We start from the raw sequence: 22,368 nt of genomic DNA, 5'->3' as shown, positions 1-22,368 counted from the left end.
ACGATTCTAACAACAGTTTGTCTCTGTGTAATTCAGTAGATATTTCATATATCATATTGCTCCACAGGAAGATATCAAAGACCCCACATTAGTTTTGCATCTCTTCAAAATCACTTCATTCATTTGTATTTCTGTGTATTTCTTAGCTTTTCTTTAAAAAATCTTTAAGAAGCAGCAATAGAAAACTGCTTAGATTACCTATTATACATTTTGATCCTTATTTACACTTTCAGTTTCTCACACTAGAGAAACTATTCAGTATTTACACATATGTGTCCTATTTATTTCACTTAAAAGTATCAACACAACAGGAAGAAAAGGTGCAAAGGGGAAGTTGGAGGGGTAGGGGAACGCAAAGGGGAATGGAATTAACATGAGAAAATGAAAAAATGGAAACAAAGACTTTGTAAATAGCTAAGGGTGGAGGGGCTGAAGGGAGGGCAGGATATGGGGAAAAATACGAATCAAGATATATTACATAAAGGTACAAATCTCCATTGATGAATGTCATTATATTGTATGTCTAAAATGTACCAATAAAATTAAAATTAAAAAAAAAGAAAACTGCTTAGGATGAAGTTGACAGAATGCCTTCCTTAACTTTGTTGCCATGAGAATCTCAGGAAAGATATTAGTTTTTATATTTGATGCCAAATAAAATCTTATTACACTGGAACCACTCTCCTACATGGTATTCATTACCACAAAACATAGTATGCATTTTACTTTTCCTTGATCACTTTAAAAAATCAGAACCTAACTGGACACTTCAACTAAAGTGGTTGCATTAACCTTGCATTTTGCATATTGTCTTCTTTTCCTTTTCTTAGCAATGAAAATAGAAAATCGTGGCTATTTTTGTAATTGCACTTCAATTTGTCTTAGAAAAGATACAAAAAGTACAATGCGTTTCTAAATAAATGCATACAAGCTATATTTTTCAAAAGCAAATGTTTTCACTGACACCATTTCATTTGCCCCTCCTCATTGTCCCAAGGAAAGTCAGGCAACTGTTGAGACCTCACTGGTCACTGCAGGAACAAAGGGTCCCAGGGGATGGAGACTCACTGGTAAATCTGGATGGTTGGCGAGAAAGGTCTTCACAGTTTTGTCATGTGAATGTTTCCCAGTGGTTCAAAGGGGCTTATTAGCTACATAGGAACGACCAAGAGGATTCCTTCCCATGGCTGCTCTGGGGCCTTTGGGCTGTTGCTTATGACTCAGAACTGTGATGTACAGTGAGTTACTGGACCACTGACAGGCTTTGCATTTTCCCAGAAGTGCAGACCTATGCAACGTTGCATCAAATGCATTCCTTTGGGACAGTGACCTGAATCGTGCATGACCTTGAGTAATTAGGAAAAGAACATTCTCTCTTCCCTGCAGAGTATCTAACCCTGGGACCCTATCTCCTCCTAGACTGTTCTTATCCACATTCCCACTCAGGCCTGACATAAGATAATACTACAAAAAATGTAATGTAGTTAACATTGGGCGATGGTGTAAGATATATTCATAATGGAGAATGAAAGTAAGCTCATATGTATTTTGCCTCTCTCAAGCTTCAATTATGAAATTGTCTAATGTAATATATGAAATCAACATCAAAACAACTCAAGTTAGATATAAAACTGCAGTGGCCAAGATTATACTGTTTTATTGAGCTGGGATCTAGCTATTTCAACTGAGCACATTTTATCAAATAAGACTTCATTCTTCATAAATAAATAAATAATTTAAGTGGGTATCTTTGGTAGGACATTCCTGAATGACATAATATTATTCTTATTTCTAAATCAAGTAAAGTGTTCAAAAGTGGAACACTTAGTGTGTTATACGTTGCTAAGTTCTTTCATGTATGTTGCTTGATTGAATTTATATATTAATTCTTAAAATATCATATGTTTTAATATTCTAGATGTAGAAACAGAGGCTGAGAAAGCTTAAGTAAAAGTGTTGTTTGTTTTCTCAAAGCCTCTACAATTTTTATACTATAGGAAATAATACAGCATTTGCGTTACCATTAAATCTAGTGAAATTTTAAAAAGACTGATTTGTTTTGCATTAACAGTTGTTAGAAAAGGCGAGGTATTCTCTTTCAAATAATTATTCTGGGTGATTATATTTATATGCATACCTTCATTTATTGGAGGAAAGAGAATCTCTTGATCAGCTCCTCCTTTGTTGTTCTCATGTTTGACGATACATCTGTGTTCTTTATCCATTGAATCCCCAGTCACTGTTAACCAGCTGAACTTCATGTAGGTGTCGTTAGTCTTCCTGGTATCTCCCTGCTGAGACTGCAGCATCATATTCCCATCCTTTTCTTTCCAATATACTTTAATATCTTCAGGGAAAAACTTCTCCAAAAGACAAAGGTATGTTCCAGCCTCATGGAGATTTGTTTGAGCAATTGAAGGAAGAAACATAATGGGCTTGGGGAAAATGTCTGTGTCAAACTTTTTATCTGTGTGAGAAAATGGAACATCAGTAAAGAGAATTATTAGAGAAGCACAAACACTTCATGTTTTGTAAGCACCTAGCTCACCGTGATAGGAAGACGAGCTGGCTTTGAATAAGTATTCACACTGATTATTTTCTTTAATTTATTGATGTACAAAGAGGTTCAAGAAGATAAGCAATTGGCAAAAAGTGACAGCTATTAAGTGGCAGAGCCTAGGAAAAAAATCTGACCTTTGTCCTTTTTCCACATGTTCATATGGGGCATGATTTTTAATCGTTCATAATTGAGGAATCCAACATTTGGGAGCCCATTCACATTTTCATATCTCCTTTGTTTCCTCAAAGTGGAGAATGTTTTCAGGATGGGTGTCAGCGGGAGGGCAGGAGACCAGTCATTTGGATGATGTCTCTGAAGATAAGGACCTGTGGTCCCTTCTGAAGAGTTTCCTCTCCCATCCTTCATCACTTGTTCTGGCCAAGTAACTGTCATTCTCATATTCTCCCATCTCATGCCACCCACTTTCTATGTACCTGTTTCTAGGATGCACCTTGTCTTTTTCCATGGAAATGAATACCAAGTGGAGGTTTTAGTTTTTATAGCAATATGCTATCATTTCTTTTAATGGGAATCTCATTCCACAAGTACCTAGGTCTATCAAATTGATCTCCTTGTTTCGAATGTGAATCCCATGCCTAGCTGGACATTCCTGGAGTTCTCCTAGTTAATCTCTGTTGCTACACATCAAACTTTCATATCTGAACTCCACTAGGCACTTGAGTTAGGCACTGTTTAAAGCTGTACTTCCTAATGTATCACAGCATCTTGAATTTAGAAGCAAAATAGCAATATTTCCAAGAGTGCTAATAAAAATTTTATCAATTATTTTCAAAAATGCTTTTGTGCTAATTTTATCAGTTAATGCACTTATCCAAATTTCATTTTGCTTTCTTCATGTTCACTAAAAATATATTTTAGTTTGGAAATTCTTTTGAAGTTCAAGTGTTACTACTTATAGAGGTATATTTTTCATACTTTGTTTAATACGAATTGACCCCATTTGGGAGCAGGTCTATACACAACTGCATATCCATATTTTAACTCTCAGTATCTCTCTCAAAATTAGTATTTACCCAAAATACTACTCATCTGTTTCAGAGGTACATTATTCTCTTCATCATACCTACTGAATAAAGTGTATAAATAATTGGTGCAAGGTTAAATGTTATGGTTCCAGAGTTACTACCAGACACAATGTCAAAATATACAACAAAACCTCATATGTTTACAAAGCCACATCATATCCATCTGAAATGTTAACTGGTTACATTTTTATTTTTAAGCCAATGATTTACAAATGTTGGAATTTTCTAATTTGATTTCCAATCAAAAGTCAAATAGGTAGCCAATATTCTCTTTCAGCTAGTTTGAAGTTAGTATCACAATTCACAAATACACACAACCAGTAAGCATATAATGTTAACATTCCGAGCATGTAATAAAAATATTTGATGCTAGATTTATTTTAATTTCATACATCTTGCTTTCAGTGCAATTTGTAAGACACTGTATATTTTTCCCACCCTTTACTTTATGTGTAGTTCAAAAGCGTGTGATTAAAAAGAATTAAAATTTTAATCGTGCATTATATTTATACAGTTTTAGCCCTAATTCAACATATTAAATCTAACTTTCATCTTAGGATATTGTGTTCTTCATAGGAATGCTGCACACTTATTATTTCAAAGAAATTGAGAATCAAAGGATGAACTGGAAAAAATTTCTTTACAGTAGCACAGCCTCTTGTCTCTTTCTTAGAAAGATTCAAGCTTCTTGCTTTTGAGGATAAAATGAGTTGTTAACTTTCATAACTTTCTCAGTGCAATAGTTAGCTAAGCATTAAATAATGTACTTGACTGTATATGGTTAGTATCTATAGTTTGAATTCGTATTTCTTATGTTACATGATCTTTTTAGCATGACTTTAAATTTTATGTATTGAAGATATTTTCCAAAATATTTTTCACCTTGCATAAACCAACAGGGTCTATGATTTTATTTGAATATTGAATCGAATGGCCACCATATATTTATTTATTATCACAATAAATAAATCTGCCCACCTCATTTATCTATATTTATTTTCCTAATCCAACAATATATTTTGAGTTAAATTACCTGTTTGCATTTTAAGATGCAGCAATGTGAACTGTATATAAATTTACAAAGTATCAATGGCACTGTCTATTGAATGTATTATATTTTAAATCTACACATGATTTATTCAAGTGTTTTCTATTCTTACATCAAATACTTATTTCCTATTTAAATATGCATTTCACATTTATGACAAATTCCCTACCATATTTAATTGATTTTATAGCTTAACTATTTTCTGTGTGAATTTAAATTTCTTTTCTGACCAATATGGGGAGAAGTCTACTCTTACTGACTAAAAATTTCAGGACCAATGAATATTAATGTTTCAAGCACTATCCGTTCACATAAAAGACAAAGATTTACAGTACATAGAACAATAACAGTTTGGAAAAGCATATTGTATTTTCATTTTTTGCCAAGTGATGAAATATTTAAAGAGATACAAATACCTGCAGACTCATATCTTGTGAGCAGATGTTAAGATACCATGCATTTCAGCAGTTAGAAGTACAATTCAACCCTGTGGAGAATTTCTTCTCTGTAGATGTTATTTGTTGAAAACTACTCTCCAGACTGGATAAAATATTCTTTTTTAACTTTTGAATTGGAATAACTTGTATTGGACATCTATTATACATTGGACAACGTACCAAGAACTTTATTTACATTCTCACATTCAGTTCTCATATAACCATGCTGAATTCACACTGTTAACCCATTTTGTGGATTAGGAGACTCAGGCCAAAGAATAGTCATGTAGGCTCACTGACCTGTTGCTGATGGAGTTCAAAGCCTAGGTCTTCCCCCCGGTACACCCAGACTCTCCCGCAACAAACTTGGCCACGAGAAAAGAGAGATTTGCTCCACTGAGTCCATCACAGATTTATCCATAATGATGAACTGTGCCCCACTGTCAACACCTTAGTGTTATCATTACATGTATTACATGGGAGCATTTTATAGACATTCCACATACAGAAAGCCATTGTCTATGCATTTCTTTATATAAGGATTTCTATTATAGTCTCTCCTAAGATTTTTATATTGAATTTCCCTCCTAATCTCCTTTTTTCTAACCTCATCATATTTCAAATAAGATCATTTCTTGTCTTCTCTCTATTACCTTGTAAATGCTGGGTTACTCTGATACATACCTATAACAACAAGTTTTGTTCCTCTACTGAAGATTTTCATTAGTTCATACCCACAGTGACGCGACCCATAGCAAAAACTTCACATGGTTTTGTGTCCCTGAATCCCTTAAATTCTTTTGGCTGCATGTGGCCTGAAAATCTGTAGAGCCCAGGTATCTGACTCTGCTTTATTTTGCTCATAACAAGTTATATGGCTGAGCAGACAAAATAACTGAAGTTTTAGGTGTTTTATTTACTTTAAAATAACAATGTCAATATAAATCAACTCAACATGGCTACTAGAACTGAAGTGACAGTAAAACTAATAATGCAATTTGATTAAAAATACTGTAGAAACACAAGAGGAAATTATTATTAACAGCACTGTTATAATCAATTTGTTTGCTCTTTGTGTCCAAAATGACTTTTTTTTATCAGTACATATTTGCGGCACATAATGTTTACAGTTCCTTATGTGGAGTTTGTACATGTCCATAACGCATCTCAATTCCCCTTTTCACCCCTTCTCCTCTCATTTCTTCTCCCTCTCTCCATCTCGATTCCCTTCCCATTTGAGAAAGATCTCTCTATGTTCCATTATCTGTCTTTTATTTTGCTCTTTGTTTATGCCTTGGGTTTGTCATATAAGAGAAACCACGTGATATTAAGCTTGCATGCCTGGTTTATTTCACTTGTTATAGTCTCAAGGTGCATTTATTTTCCTACAAATGACTCAAGTTTATCATTCTTCACAACAGAGTAGTACTCCATTGTGTATAAATACCATATTTTCTTTATTCATCTGTTGTTGGACATGTAGGCTGCTTCCAAGATTTAGCTATTATTAATTGTGTTGTTACGGACATTGACACTCATAGGACAAAGCCTCGCCTTTACTCATAGATAATCAACATTTTGGCCTTGCAGTTCCATCTGTGGCAATTGTTTATCTATCCTCAGTTTGTAGCCTGAATCTGACTTCGGTCAACTCAAAGCAAACACAACTCACAGCTCCTGGCCTGGCCCTTCTAGGAAGAATGACTACAGATGCCTGGTCCTCATAGTCACCTAAATATGACTATCTGCCTGACTCTATCTATGTTGAGGTCCCATCTGTGCATGACATTAATGCTAGGAGACCCATCGCTCTAAGGCCATGGTGATGTGCAACGGCTTCTTTAGGATCATTTCCTCCATTTCCCCATGAGGATGTAGAAGGCACTTTCCACTCCACACTTAACCATTTCCTCCTGTAGGGATCATACATTGAAGTGTTTTTCTAATTTTATAATGGAAAAACATAATAATCAAAAGTTTGACGTGTGTCTTATCAGTTAATAATGAGAATGTATTCCTCCACATATTTATTTCACCTTTGAGCATAAAATTTTACTGTTTCTTGCTAAATAATCCCTGACCATTTTCTTTCATCTTTCTTTATAGTTTTTGGCCTCTTTTTTTTCAGTGATCTGACTATACTTGCTTAAGTCTTCTCAGTTGGTACTGAAATAGGCAATTTAAATGCATGATTCCCAGTTTGTGCCTTTTAGGATGTTTCTCTTTTGACCTCAAGTTGTTTATTGTACTTTAAGGCACAATAAGGCACAAGGGGTGAAGGATATGTCTACCTATCTTAGCTCTGTGCAAAAAATCTCAGACATGCTGAATTTAAACAGATGATAATGTAGGAATATAAGATGAGGCTTTGTGTCTCTGAATTATCCTTCACAATATAGGGGTTGCCTCATGGTACACTCTATGTGTGGCCTCTCATATGTAAAGGAGTTCTTTTAGCACTCTTGTCACAAAATACAGCTTGGGCACAAAATCAACCTAAAATGATCTCAGTTAACACTGGTTTTGGAGGTAGTGCTGATAAAAGAAAAAAAGCAAAGGATTTTAACATGTATTTGGTATTATTACTTGGCACTAAAATCTCTACTGTTTATACTTACTCAATACATTAATGCAATAATAATGAATGAAAAAATGTTTTCCTTTTGTTTAGTATGTGGATAATTGGTTTGGGGCATAAAACATTCTCTGACACCACCATGTGAGGATTCCAAATGGACAGTCAACTGAAGCAACATAGAAAAATGCTGAGCAAAATTTTTAATGAAATTTCACTAAGCAAAGCACCTAACTACACAGGGAAAAAAAATGAACCTGAAGGGAAAATCATAAATTAGTAAAATATAAGAACTATTAGTTCTTGTCAGAGAACTGCCTTTTATATCATTATATGATCACTATCATCTTTATTTATTTTGAAGTAAATTGAATAGTGTCAAATTAATATAGTTTCACCGTGTTCTGTTAAGTCAGTGCTAGACTACTGTATCTTTTGCATGATTCTCTATTTAATCTATGTTTTTATGTTTACTTTGTATTTGTTAAATTTTTGAAAATATTTGTATACTTTTCAATTGATAAGTAAAAAGTATTAAATTTGTTTTGATTTAAGGAAAAGGAAACAATGTAGTTCAGTTGATATCTTTTTTGTAGTATAAACCAATTAAAATTAAACATTATAGATGGAAATGTAATCATCATGTCTGTGTATCAGTAAGTTTATATAACTGTTATGGAGAAAATGTCATTTTTTTTTTTACTTTGATAGACAACTGCTCAGAAAGGTATGATCACCTTGTATTCGGCCAGATAATTTTGAGATCATGCATATTGGATTCTAATAACTCTTGGAAGCAAATACTATTAGTATTAGAAATAAAAAAGCATGTTGCAGATACTAATCATTTGTTCATATATGAGCTGTTCGTATATGAGCTGTTAGGTGGTAGGTAATAAATTTATCCGTATTCCTGAGTTTATATGGGTCTGAATGGATGGTAAATTGAATGGCGAAGAATGAATTAATATTGAATCACCTACCAACTGCCAGCCATTGGGATAGGTAACTTACATATTGAATTTCAATTAATCCTTACAACATTCACTTGAGATATATCTCATTATCCTCAGTGTACAAATCAACTAAAAATGAGAAGCTTCAAACTTGCTTAGTTTATGAATAATGTATGGACATTTGTGAAGAATGTTCATGAAGCAGTGTAAAGTAAGAAAAAAAAGGCCATATCCATTATTGTCTGTCTACTACACTCCTAATTTAGTAAAACAAAAATAAAATCTACATAGATACAATGATTGAATGAATATATAACTATATAATAGTTGTATTAGTAAGAATTTTGCTTACTATTATAAGTTTACAATTTGTCTAAAATTGGCAAGAATTTAATGATTTTAATAAAGTAATAATTGTTGGATCAGAATTTACTCGCAGACAGATGGGCACATAGAAAGTGATAACCCCAGAAGTCATATTTCAGAATAAAAACTATATCCTTCCTTGTATTCCTAAAAATAATTCCCCAGAGAACTTACACTTTTCCCAGTATAACCATTATTTAACTTATTTGCTACATCTCACATGGTTTTCAATTTATAAGTTACTTTCTTCATATAATCTGAACCACTAAGGAAGGTGATATATATTCGATTTTTCAATGCCTTATCAACCTTATGAAAAATCTCTCAAAACTTCCATTTCAGTGGATCCAATGGGCTAGAATAATCCTTGTGAGATGGTCTCTCTTGTCCATGCAAAGCTGCTAAGGAATAAACAAATTGCTAAACTGAATTTTTTTTTAAATGCACCTTTTACACTTTTGAATAGGATCACACAATGAAATGTTTTGATGTTAGATATTATGTATCCCGGAACCAAAAGCAAACATTTAATTCTGTGACCAAATTATTCCATATTTTATTTGATAATTTTTAGAATCCAATAAAACATGGAATCCAAAGATCTTACAAACTTTCCAAGGAAGAAGTAATAAACAAATGGAATGTCTTCCATCCTCCAGGCATCCACAGTAGCTCTAAACTCCTTGCTGATGTCTCTCATGCAGTCAGGGAAATCCTGCCCCACAGCACCTGGACCAAGTTCCCTGGCCTCTCCAGAGATTCCACTATAATGAGGGCCCAAACCAAGAGCCATTCCAAGAACTCTGAGCCAGCATCTTCCCTGCAGCTTCCAGCGCCTGCATTCGTGCCTCCCCTGGCCACTTTGTCCTGCAGAACTGAAAGAAAATTGCCTATAACTCTGAGTTTTGTGCCAGCACCAAAACTTTAATGATTCTGCCCCTTATTTATATACTGTCTTTAAAAACAATCCCTCAAAATGTCCCCTTTGCATTTTGCAATGTTTACATAAAAAGAGCAGCTGGCTCTGCAGACATTAAACAAAGACAAAGGTCAAACAAAATTAAGTAGAGTTGAGTGTAGTCAGGAAACTAAGGACTGAGACTACTCTGCCTGGGGAGCATGAGTTATGTCTGTTCTCTTACATCACATATGTTGGAAAATCTGGTTTTATCTTTTCTCAGAAGTTGCAAAAAGCTTCTAAGTCTCTTCCCTTAAATATTTTTTTATGGGTAAAGTCAATTCTTGATCTAAAGTATAATTTTAGTTATTTAATATTTCTTCAATTTTAAGAAGGACCAATACTAACAAAAATGTATTATAGCATTTGATAAGCATATATCAATATTATTTGCAGGTAATTTTGTCTTCCTATGCATGTAAGGATAGAAATCTTGATTGATTATAAAGCAGCTCCTTTTTAGAATAAAATTTTTCTTTATAGTGGACTTCTGAATTGTTTTAGAATGTCTGTACTCAACAATGATGTCTTAACCAGTTCATGTTCTGAGACCCAGAACATTTCAGACTAAGATAAGTTTTATGGTAAACATTTTTTTTCTCCAAAATATCTGTCAGTTTTTCACTATTGGGATAAAAATAGCAAAAAGTTACTTACCAAGAGGAGTTACTATGAACCTAGTCCCTCTTGCAAAATATCTTGGTCCAACCTGTGCTTTTCCATAGTCCACCATGTCTTTATAAATCTCAACCACCTCCTAAGCTTCATAACTTGACCAGCAACTTCATAACCTTATCCTAGTATCAATCTTCTGGGTTCCTCTGGACATCCTCGAACATAGGTTTTGTAGCTTCTGAAAGTTTTAAAGTTTTCTCATAAACTGACCTCCTAAACTGTCCATTTCCACAGAGGCAGTGACCATTGGAAAAGACCAAAGAAAAAGGAAACAGTAAGACCAAAAAAAGGGAGAGATCTGGGACATCTGGTCAACCAACTACTTGTCTTAGTTACTAGCAAAAAAATTCTGAGAAGTCTTTTTTTTTCAATTGTTTGTTTTTATTTTGCATTTCCAGGTGTTCCATTGTGTTGAAACTGCTTGGAGATCCCATCAAAGGAAAGGGGTTTATATTCTCATTGATTTAGGAATAAATTTCTGAAAAGACGAAGTTCTTTAGTAACTGAAAATGAAATTGTGCCAACATAACTAAGAAATGTCAACCAATGTCTTCATTTTCAATAAAGCCACATTTACCACGTAGGAGAAAGATTCATTATTGAGACAATGCCAGATGTTGAAATAAGTTTGTGATGATTTTTGGGGGGGGGGGAGGTATAATAGAATAAAATTTAGAATTCTATCTTCTGTGAAATTATGGATTTTTTATTTAAGCTAGAATGTGGAAAAAATTCTAGGCCTATGATATGTTGAAAGAAAACACCTCTCAGAAGTAGTTCTGTGATCTTATGTCTCGTATCTCAGAGTGTAGAAGAAGAAAATTGGCAGAATAAGCCAAGTCTTCCTCACATGAGCACAGATGCCCTAGTGACCCTGGTGACCATTCCAAACGCACTCTTTCCTGGCCAAAGTTCTAAAAGGAGACCTAGCCTCTGCCTCTATGCTTAGAGAAATGAGTGGAGTCATGGTGGAAGAGTTCATTCAGAGCAATTCACAGCTGCTAGCCCAATTGGAGAGCATAAGAAAATGGGATTAAAAACTATGCTTGAAAAAGGTTTGTCAATATCTAAATAGTATTACTTATTTATTGGAAATAAGATGTTGTATTTAAATGGAATGTTGATTCCCCTTTGCATGTTTAGTACACATGACTGATGCCCGCTCAGTCCCTTTCATCCACAGTTTTTCTTATTCCAAATCCAAGGGGAAAATAATCAGAACCCCTAAGAATCATCTGTATTTCCAGAGCTATAAGATATTAGTAATAAAATACAAAGGAATTATTAATGAATCACAAAATCCTTAATAAATTATAAGAAAATACAAATTAAGAACATACAATGAAGTTTTACTAATGATTTCTAATAAAACATGAAAAAATATATTTATGAAGAAAAAACTTTTATGAAAAAGTCAATATTCTATAACTTTATATATAAATTTACTGTTATTTTAATAGTAATACTATATTTTATTTATTTACTTAGTTACTTTGGGTGATGAGCTTAGAAGTGGGCTAAGTAAGTTGATCTTAAAATACATATGGATTCATAAACATGATAATATGAAAAGGATTATTTAAAAAATAGTAGTGAATGGACACTTGGCATAGTAGATCTTACTGCTTATTACAAAACTACTGACATACTATGCCAATGTTGTAAAAATAATGAAATAATGAAGTGAAAAGAAATATTAAAGAAAAGACTGAATATATGTAAATATTTAAAATATGAGGAAGCATTTTTAAACTGTACAGAAATGATAGATTCTTTTAGAACTTGCAGTAAACAATTATAACCTTACTAAAATATAAATAATATAAATATAAATAATACTTATAAAATAATATAAAGTAAATATAAAATAGCTAACTAATCCCTAATAAAATAGATTCCAAAGAGATGAAAATGAAAGCAGCAATCGCCAGTCTCCGTGTATGTCCAGAAGAACACGCGGGAGAATGGTGGCATCATTGAGGTGAGAAGCATTGGCTGGGAATAGGGCAGGAGAAACTTCATTAAGTATACTGATTTTGAAGAAGTAAGAGTGCGAAATTTTTACTTTTAGATAAATATATATTTGTAAATAATCCTTTTTGATACTATCAATAAGGAGTACTTTTCAGAGGCTTTAGGAAGGAAAGACCCATGATCAGCTCTGTGCTTTAAGAAGATAACAAACAGGAGTATAAAGGAAAGAGGCGCACATCTCATGACACAGACTTGTGTTGGAGATGATTGTCACAAGTCAATATAGGCAACAGAGACCTATGTTTGCTGCTATAACAACGGAGACTTCAGAGTGGCTGCCACAATGAATGAACATTAACAGGTTTATTTGAATTTAAAGAAGATTTTCACGAAAGAACTTAAATTACCATTTTAGGAGATTCAGTGAGAGGAAAAAGACTCTTTGAAATGTGAAAGATCAGGTGCAGATGGCAATGCTTCCTGGTGAGGTGACACTGGGAGCCCACACTCCTCAGCCTTGGTTTCCTACTCTGTGAGATGGAGCTGATGAGACCCATTTCTTAGGACTCTGTAAGGTTCAAATGAAACCATGAGTTGAGAATAGAGACTGGAATATGGTGGGTGTTCAAAAATGAGTTATTTTCTCTTTTCCCTGATGCACAAATTCAGCTACAGAAGATTAGTTTGTAAGAAGAAACGGAAACGTCTTAGATGTGTATACAAATTAATTATTTCAATTTTCACACTTGTTTATGCAACACAAACATAACACACTCCACTCACCAAAATGTGAGATGACCACTAGAAACAACGTAAACACTGCTTTAAACAGGATGAGGATTTAATAAATATATCTATAGAAGTGAACTGAGGAACAATTTTGAACTGGAGTAGTATTTTGTATCACTATTCTAAGCTTGACAATGAAAACTTTCAGAATTGACCATTTCAAATGAATTTGTTAGACCATAAAAAAGGTATAAAGTTGCATGTAATTTTTCATTTCAAGGTTTCATTGCTATCTGGAATCAAAATAGTAGTGTAGACGTTTTTCACATTGGTTCATCATCTAAAAAATATTGATGGTTTTTAATGAAATCTAATTTAACCCTAAGTGCCTTCCAGTAAGAAAAATGAGCAGATACTTTCCTCAACCACAATAAATATATTTTGTGAAATGTGCAAAAGATAAAAATCCCTTATTTCTTCTGTAAGCCATTTATTTTCACAGCCTAGTATAATTTTGATTTCGCATATGCCATCACTTAAATAATATTAAATATATTTCTTCATAGTGTAATGGATCTTTGGAAAGTAATGATTTGTCTTGGGAAAAACTGAAGGGCAGTGTTGAGAAGAAGCCAGTTGAGTTCATGCTAAAAGAGGTTTTTCTATTTAGTTCTTTTACCATCTGTCATCCTTCTGAATTTGATGATCGTCTAGTCTCTCATGGCTAAATGTGCTATAGATACTACTTGATTTATGCCACACACCACAGACACACATACCTGGTGCAGCCCCTGTTTCTTTTTGACAAACAGAAAATGTTTGTCTCTTCTGAATAGAGATGCAAAGAAGATACTGCTGGGTGGAAGAATCTGTCTTGGGGATTTGACATGCTACACTCAGCTCCAAAATCTCCTTTCCACTTCCTTTCTGCCTGCTTTAGAATGACACGCCTTAACCTCTAGCTCTCTGGCCATGAAAGGGAACATTTTTTATCATTATGGGGGCTACCATAAATCAGTCCTTATCCCTGATGTATCTCTTCTATTAATATTTATATCAATTAATATTCAGATGAGAAATTGAGAATTAGATAATTCTAACTGATCTAGGATTTGAATTCAAGCTTGGTCCTCATAACTTTAAATGAGCTAGAGGTTAGGGCTACATTTAGCAAAATGGGCAATTAAAAAAACCATTACTTCAGCACTACCTTAAAAATTCAGTTTATTAAAGAGAATGTTGTTTTCTAAGCTGCTAATTGAATGAATGGTTAACATATATATATCAGAGATTGGAAAGATTGGAAACTCCTAAGGGTGTTTTTTTGCATTTTTTTGTTTTTGTTTTTGTTTGTGTTTGTGTTTTGAGACAGGGTCTCACTGAATAATTTAGGCTGATCTTGAACTCACTATGGAGCCCAGGTAGGCCTCACCAAGTGCTAGAATTACAGGTATGTGCCACCATGCCCAGCCCTTAGGGTATTGTACCTTATATATAGCAAATGCCTTCAAATATTAGCTGACTAGATTGGTAATACTAGTTTTTCCCTTTTGCTATTCCAAGTCCAGTTGGTTTATTTTGAAGATAATATTTCAATACTTCAACTGTAGAAGGAAATTATACAATTTTCTCTATACAGAGAATAACAACCAAATTTACCAACTAAGAAACCGTTTCAGGAATTGCTGGGAGATGAGCTATTCTATAGTAACTATGCTTCAGTTCCCATGCAGTACTCCTAGAAACAATCCACTTCAACTTCTGAACATTTGGTTTGAAACACTTGTTTGATGAATATTCAGTTAAAAACTTGGATACAAGCTCTTGCCAGAGGTCAGATTTCTGCCATTTATCTTGGAATGTTTCTGAAGGCATTCTACTGCTTCCCTTAACTCTACAAACTTCTGTGCTTGGATCACCAGTGCAATGATTGATAAGGCCAACACCGAAGGCTTTGCTTTAGAAAATAGGATCCTGCAGTGACATGCTTTAAACTGAGCTTCTAGTCTTTCAAAATTTAGGCTGTTTTTCCTTTCAAATCGCAAGCTTTCCTGAATGAGTGGATAATAGAGTTGTAGAAATTGAAAGGCAGTGATAGCTTTGACCAATATACCTTCTCCAATACAATCTTTTCCATAAACATCAGGTCTGAAACTGTGAACTGGTAGTGACTTATTCAGATCAAGTCCGTTACCAATGGGATATTTCTTTCCTCTTTTACCGATTTTATGCCAAATAAAAGCATCTCAGTCCAACACACCCAAGGTGCTTGGGCTATACCTTCATTTTAGACAGGAATCTGTCCAGTAAATTCACAGCTACAGAAAATATCTCTGTATCAAAGCCAAAGAGCTGAGTTAGACTAAGAAGATATTTCACTTCAAAGTCCCTCAGTCTTGCAGTCATTCTAAGGCCATATCATGTGCAGATTCCATTAGTCTCATGCTACAGAGCTTTGGCTGACATCTAACCTCCTATTCCGACAGGGTGTTTAGCTGGTATAACAGTTTCTGGGAATCAGTTTTTGTCGGTACTTCTGTCATCTTGGTAGAGACTGTGGCTCCTTGGCATGATCACCCTACCAGGGCCTGCTCCCACCTCGCCCCACAATATCAGATACAAGAGGCCTAGGCACTGAGGACACTCAAGAAAAGGAGGGGAGACACCTGGGAGGGAGAACTGTCCTGGCTGGAGGTCTCCAAAGCACCACAGAGACTATACCACCCTCCTCCTGGTCAGACCACAATGAAGGGCTTCAAGTGTTGATTTAGAAACACGCTTCTATGAATCCTTTTTACTCCTTGTAAAGGGAACAATCCAAGAGGAAGACATGACAATCATAAATATATTTGCACCAGGGCCAGGAATTCAGCTCAGTGGTTTCGCCGCCTGCTGCACAAGCACAAGGACCCGAGTTTGATCCCTGATACCAAAAAATAAATAAATAAATAAATATATATATATATATATATATATATATATATCAAATACTAGTGCACCCAACTATATAAAATAAATACTACCAGACAGGAAAAATCAAGTAAGCACTAAAACAATACTATGTGGGAACCTCAATACCCCACTGTCACAAATACATAGATCAATTAAAGAGAAAATAAAAAATGAAATACTAGAACTCAATAAAACTCTTGAACAAATGAACTTAACAGATGTTTACAGAGTGTTCCACCCCACAAAATCACAATACACATTCTTGTCAGCTGCACATGGGTAGTTCTCCAAAACAGACCACATACTCACTGATAGAATATGTTTAAATAAGTGCAAAGGGATTCAAGTTATTCCCTGTATATTCTCAGGCCCTAGTGCAAGGAAATTGGAGATCAACAGCAAAAGAAACCACAAGAATTTCAAAAACACATGGAATTTGAACAACACACTTCTGAATAACCAGTGGGTCACAGAGAAAATTAAAGAAGAAATCAGACAGTTTCTATATTAAATGACAATGCCAATACAAGGTATTGGAATCTATGGGACACAATGAAAGCAGTCTTATGAGGAAAATTCATAGCAGTGAATACTCATATTGGGAAAACTGAGGCAGCCCAATTAAACAACCTGATGCTGAACCTCAAGCTTCTAGAAAAAGAAGAGCAGGACAACCCCAAAGCTCATATAAGGGAGGAAATTATAAAGATCAGAGCAGAAATCAATGCAACAGAGACTAAGAGAATGATACAAAAAAATCAATGAAGCCAAGAGTTGGTTCTTCTAAAGAATAAACAAAATTGACAAACCCTTAGCCAACCTTATCAGAAAAAGGAAAGAAAAGGCCCAAATCCTTGCAATTAGGAATGAAAAGGGTGAAATTACAATGGACCCAGCAGAAATCCAGAGGATCATCAATACCTACTTTCAGAACCTATACACCAATAAGATGGAAAACACAGAAGAAATGGACAGATTACTAGATACATATGAATTACCAAAGTTGAATGAAGAAGACCTAAACATTTTAAACAACTGAATATCAATCAATCAACAAAATTGAAAATATAATTAAAAACTTATCAACTAAGAAAAGCCCGGGTCCCTGTTGGCTTCACTGCTGAATTCTACATGAAGTTTAGAGAAGAACTATTCCCATTACTGTTTAAATTCTTCAATGAAATTGAAAGGGAAGCAATATTCCCAAATTCATTCCTGGAAGCAAGCATGACCTTGATCACAAAAGCAGAGAAATACCCAACTGAAAAAGAGAACTATAGGCCAATCTCGCTAATGAACATAGATGCAAAAATCCTTAACAAGACACTAGGAAATAGAATGCAGAAGATCATCAAGAAGACCATACACCCTGATCAAGTGGGATTCATCCTAGGGTTGCAGGGATGGTTCAACCTATGCAAATCAATAAATGTAATACACTATATTAATAGAGCCAAGGACAAAAACCATAAGATCATCTCAATAGATACAGAAAAAGCATTTGACAAAATCCAACATGCAATCATGATAAAAACCCTACAAAAATTGGAATACATGGTCTCTACCTCAAACTGATAAAGGCCATCTATGAAAAATCAACAGTCAGCATCATATTAAATGGTCAAAAACTGAAATGTTTCACACTAAGATCAGGAACAAGACAAGGATGTCCACTATCACCACTCCTGTTCAATATAGTCTTGGAAACATTAGCCACTGCAATTAAACAAAGAAAGAAATAAAGTTAGGAAACAAAGAATTTAAATTGTCATTATTTGCAGATGACATGATACTTTATATAGAAGACCCCAAGAACTCCACCAAAAGTCTTCTAGACTTAATAACCAAATTCAGTCAAGGAGCTGGTTACAAGGTCAACATACAAAAATCAATAGCTTTCCTCTACACAAACAACAGACTCACTGAGAGAGAAACAGGGCAAACAGTTCTTTTCACAATAGCATCCAAAAAACTGAAATACCTAGGAATCAACCTAATGAAAGAAATCAAAGACCTCAATCTGAAAACTATAGTACTCTAAAAAAAGATATCAAAGAGGATATCAGAAAATGGAAAGACATCCCTTGCTCCTGGGTAGGAAGAACCAATATAGTGAAAATGGCCATACTTCCAAAACTCCTCTATAGATTCAATGCAATCCCAACTGAAATTCGAGCAGCATACTTCACAGACCTTGAGAAAACAATCCAAAAATTCATTTGGAAGAAAAAGAACCCTAGAATAGCAAAAGCAATTCTAGGCATCAATGATAAGGTATGGAGTATAACAATCCCCAACTTGAAACTATACTACAAAGCTACTGTGAAAAAAAAAGCATGTTGATGGTAAAGAAACAGACCCAAGGATGAGTGGAATAGATTAGAAAACGCAGAAACAACTCCAGGCACACTCAGCCACCTCATGTTAGACAAAGGAGGTAAGCACCCTCACTGGGGGAAAGATAGCCTCTTGAATAAATGGTGCTGGAAAAATTGGGTTTCAACTTGCCAAAGATTAAAACTAGACCTCTATCTCTCACCATGCACTAAACTAAAATTGAAATGGATTCAAGATTTAAATAGTAAAATAGAAATGCTGAACCAGCTGGAACAGAGGTTAAGTAGAACTCTTGAAGACATTGGTGTAGGAGAAAATTTTATGAACAAAACCTCAGTTGCCCATGAACTAGCACAAACAATCAACAAGTGGAATCTCTTCTTATTAAAAAGCTTCTGCACAGCAAGAGAAACTACCAACAGTGTAAAGAGACAACCCACAATGTGGGAAAAAAATTTCTCCTGCTGTTCCTCAGACAACGGTCTACTATCTAGAATACATAAAGAACTTTAAAAAATCAGATCTCCCAAATTTAAAGATCCAATCCAAAATTGGGCATCTGAAATGAACAGACATTTCTCAGACAAAAAAGTACACATAGCAAACAAACATATGAAAAAATGTTCAATATCACCGGTCATTTGAGAGATGCAAATGAAAACAATGCTGAGATTCCACCTCACCCTGGAAAGAATGGCTGCTATCATGAAATCAACCAATAACAAAATGCTGGTGGAGCTGTAGGGAAAAAGGAACCCTGCTCCACTGTTGGTGGGAGGGTAGACTGGAGCAACCACTGTGAAAATCACTATGGAGATAACTCAAAGAACTAGGATTAAAGGTCCCATTTGACCCAGCAATTTCCCTACTAGGTATCTTCCCAAAAGAATTAAGAATCATACCACAGTGATACATGTGCACCCATGTTCATAGCAGCACAGTTTTTAATAGTTAAAACTTGGAAACAGCCCAATTGCCCATCAACTGGAGACTGGATAAAGAAATTTTTTAAATAAAATGGAGTACCACTCAGTCATAAAGAATGAGAAATTAGAGATTTTTACAGCTAAGTGGTTGCACATTGAGGTGATACTCTTAAGTGAAATAAATAAGACTCACTTGTGTAAGTACTGAATAATTTCTCTGGTGTGAGAAAGTGAAAGTTTAAATAAGGATCAAAATGTATAATAAATAATGTGAAATAGGAAGAAAAAGTCCAAAGGGAAGGGAGAGGGGTAGGGGAATGGAAAGGGAATAGAATTAATATGAGAAAATGAATAAATGGAAACAAAGTCTTCATAAATAGGGAGGGGTGGAGGAGTTGAAGGGAGGGCAGGGGAATGGGAAAAAAATAGGAATCAAGATATATTATGCAAAGGTGCAAATCTCCAATGATGAATTTCATTATACTGTATGCCTAAAACATACCAATTAAATTAATTTTAAAAAATTGCATTATAGGCTTCTTCTCCAGAGGCTTTCTGTAGATGAGAAGCAGAGACCATTGAGGACACTTATGAAAGCCAGCCCAGGACCAGAAGGGGAGAATAATGGAACCATCACTGACTGGAGCCTTGGGGTTCAGCTGTGACATCACTCAAGACACATGAGCAGGAGAAAAGCACCCTAGGGAATGATCAGGTCCACTGCAAAATGGACAGGAGGAAGTGTGTGATTCAGCCATAAAATGAATGAAATTCTGTCATTTATAGCAAGATGGATGAAAGTTCAAAGACATTATGTTAAGTGAACTAAGTCAGGCATCGAAAGACAAATGTACAGCACTTCTGTTTAGCTTCCAGTTATTTATTAAGACACTAACATTCCCATTTCTTCCCATTTCTGAGTGGAATCTTAAAAAGTAATCTTACAGAAGTGGAAAATAGAATAACAGTTACCAGAGCCTGGGTATACTGAGCCAGGTGGAAGAATGGAGAGAGGGTGGTAATGGCACATGGTGCAGACTGGTAGGAGGAATCATTCCTACTGTTACAAACCACAATATGATAACTGTTTGACATTTAATATAATATTTTAAAATAACATGTTAGGAGGACTTTGAAAGTTCTAACACAGGTGAAGAATGTCTTAAGTGATAGATAAACTAATTACCAAGAGCTGATAATTAAAGTTGTATATGTGTATTGAAACGTGACACTGTACTCCATAAATATTACTTATATATATATATATATATTTGTATATTATGTATAAAGCATAGAACTCTCCAAGCTCATTGCAAGGAACAGTTTCTAAGAACAGTTTATTTAGTAATAAAAAAGGTGGGACAAATTTGCTTGATATTACTTCCATCTATATGGAGATATATATATATATATCAATGAAACTGAGATATTTGGATTTATACTTTCTTATTTTGATTGAATCATTACTCTAACAAGTGGTATGGTCATTAAATGATCTGTGTGCATGTTAGTTTTAATGCCCAAGGACAAAACTCTATACAATGTTGGCTACATTATTCAAGCTTGTTGGTAATCAATATCTACATCTATGTCTATATCATATAGATAGATAGACATAGATATAGATATATACCTTTTCTGAATATAACATTTTAGAAGTGTTAATATGTGGAGAGACCCTAGACAAAAAAGAGTTTGAAGTGAATGCAGAAAAAGAAAGGACTTTCTGCACAGCAGTTTGGGACTGCTGGCATCCATGGCTAGTTTAGAACAGAATCTGCAGGACAACAGTCAGCAAAATGAAAAGCAATTTGTTTTCAGAGATGTTTGCTTTGGCCATTGTGTCTCCTCTGCCCCAATAAGGTTAAGTAAACTAGGTTGACATGTGTCAGCTAACCAAACATCCCGTTCTGGCCCTGACCCCTGACCAAAATACCTATAAAATATGTTGCAAAACTTTTCTTGTACAAATTTGTTCTCATCTCCTTGAGTTACAAGTAACTAATCCCAGAGGTCTCAGCTTGCTGCTATTTACCTAAAGCTTTCTCATGCGGATATCTATATAAAATCTTTCTTATCCTCTACAAAGCCATGGTCACACACTATGACATTAATAGACTTACATTATCATATTATACAAAGGCAATGCATAAAATTGTCAGATTCATACCTGACATATCATGAGAATTCAATGATGATATTGTCATACTATTACTCTTGTTATCAAGCAAGACAAAATTACTTTGTTAATATTTTTGTCATGCAATCCCAGTATGTCATTTACAAAATTAAAACTACCCAGAATATATCAAAACCATGTATTCCCTCATGAAAAAAAATTCTTAAAATTTTGGGAATTTTATTGTCCTTTTCTAAAAATAGTATAAATTTTATTTTAAGAGGTCATTATATGCTTCTTGAATTTTTCTTTGTATTTTGTTGAGAGTATTTTCTATTTGTATTGACAAATCCCTAAACCTGAATTTCCAAAGCTGCATGGATTCCCTCATTCAAATGCAGTACCAACCAGGTGTCTTTTTCTCTGTCATTCACTCTTCAGTTTGAGGCCTGAAAGGCTGATGAAGGGTTCTCCTGGGGTGTCTCTTTGTGGACCCCTCATTACTGCTCTGCAAGCCTGTGACAAGTATTAAATGAGACAATTTTCCAGTGATCTCACAAACTCTTTCAAAGACAGAATATTTTTAAATACTTTATTTACTTTTTTAAATTATCCATGCTTTCAGTACAAAATGTTTACATTCCTTGTGTAGAGTATGGCCAAGTACATAACACATCTTAATTCCCTTTTTGATTCTCTTTTCTTCCCCT

The 22,368-nt window shown here is 34.5% G+C and overlaps 1 protein-coding gene across 1 annotated transcript in view; it reads right to left on the bottom strand.

The window, feature by feature from the left end:
- LOC110348246 (uncharacterized) overlaps window positions 1–22,368 on the bottom strand; it is a 143,795-nt gene that overhangs the window by 36,125 nt on the left and 85,302 nt on the right. The window contains exon 2 of the mRNA XM_087195830.1: window positions 2,138–2,467. Coding sequence (XP_087051956.1) covers window positions 2,138–2,429 — 292 coding nt within the window. The 5' untranslated portion in view covers window positions 2,430–2,467. The remainder of the gene's footprint in view (window positions 1–2,137; window positions 2,468–22,368) is intronic.

The sequence above is a fragment of the Heterocephalus glaber genome, unplaced genomic scaffold (assembly GCF_053883595.1).
Source record: "Heterocephalus glaber isolate CG9 unplaced genomic scaffold, H.glaber_assembly_v1.0 deba00001610, whole genome shotgun sequence".
NCBI lineage: Eukaryota > Metazoa > Chordata > Mammalia > Rodentia > Bathyergidae > Heterocephalus > Heterocephalus glaber.
This window is presented reverse-complemented; position numbering and strand designations above follow the sequence as displayed.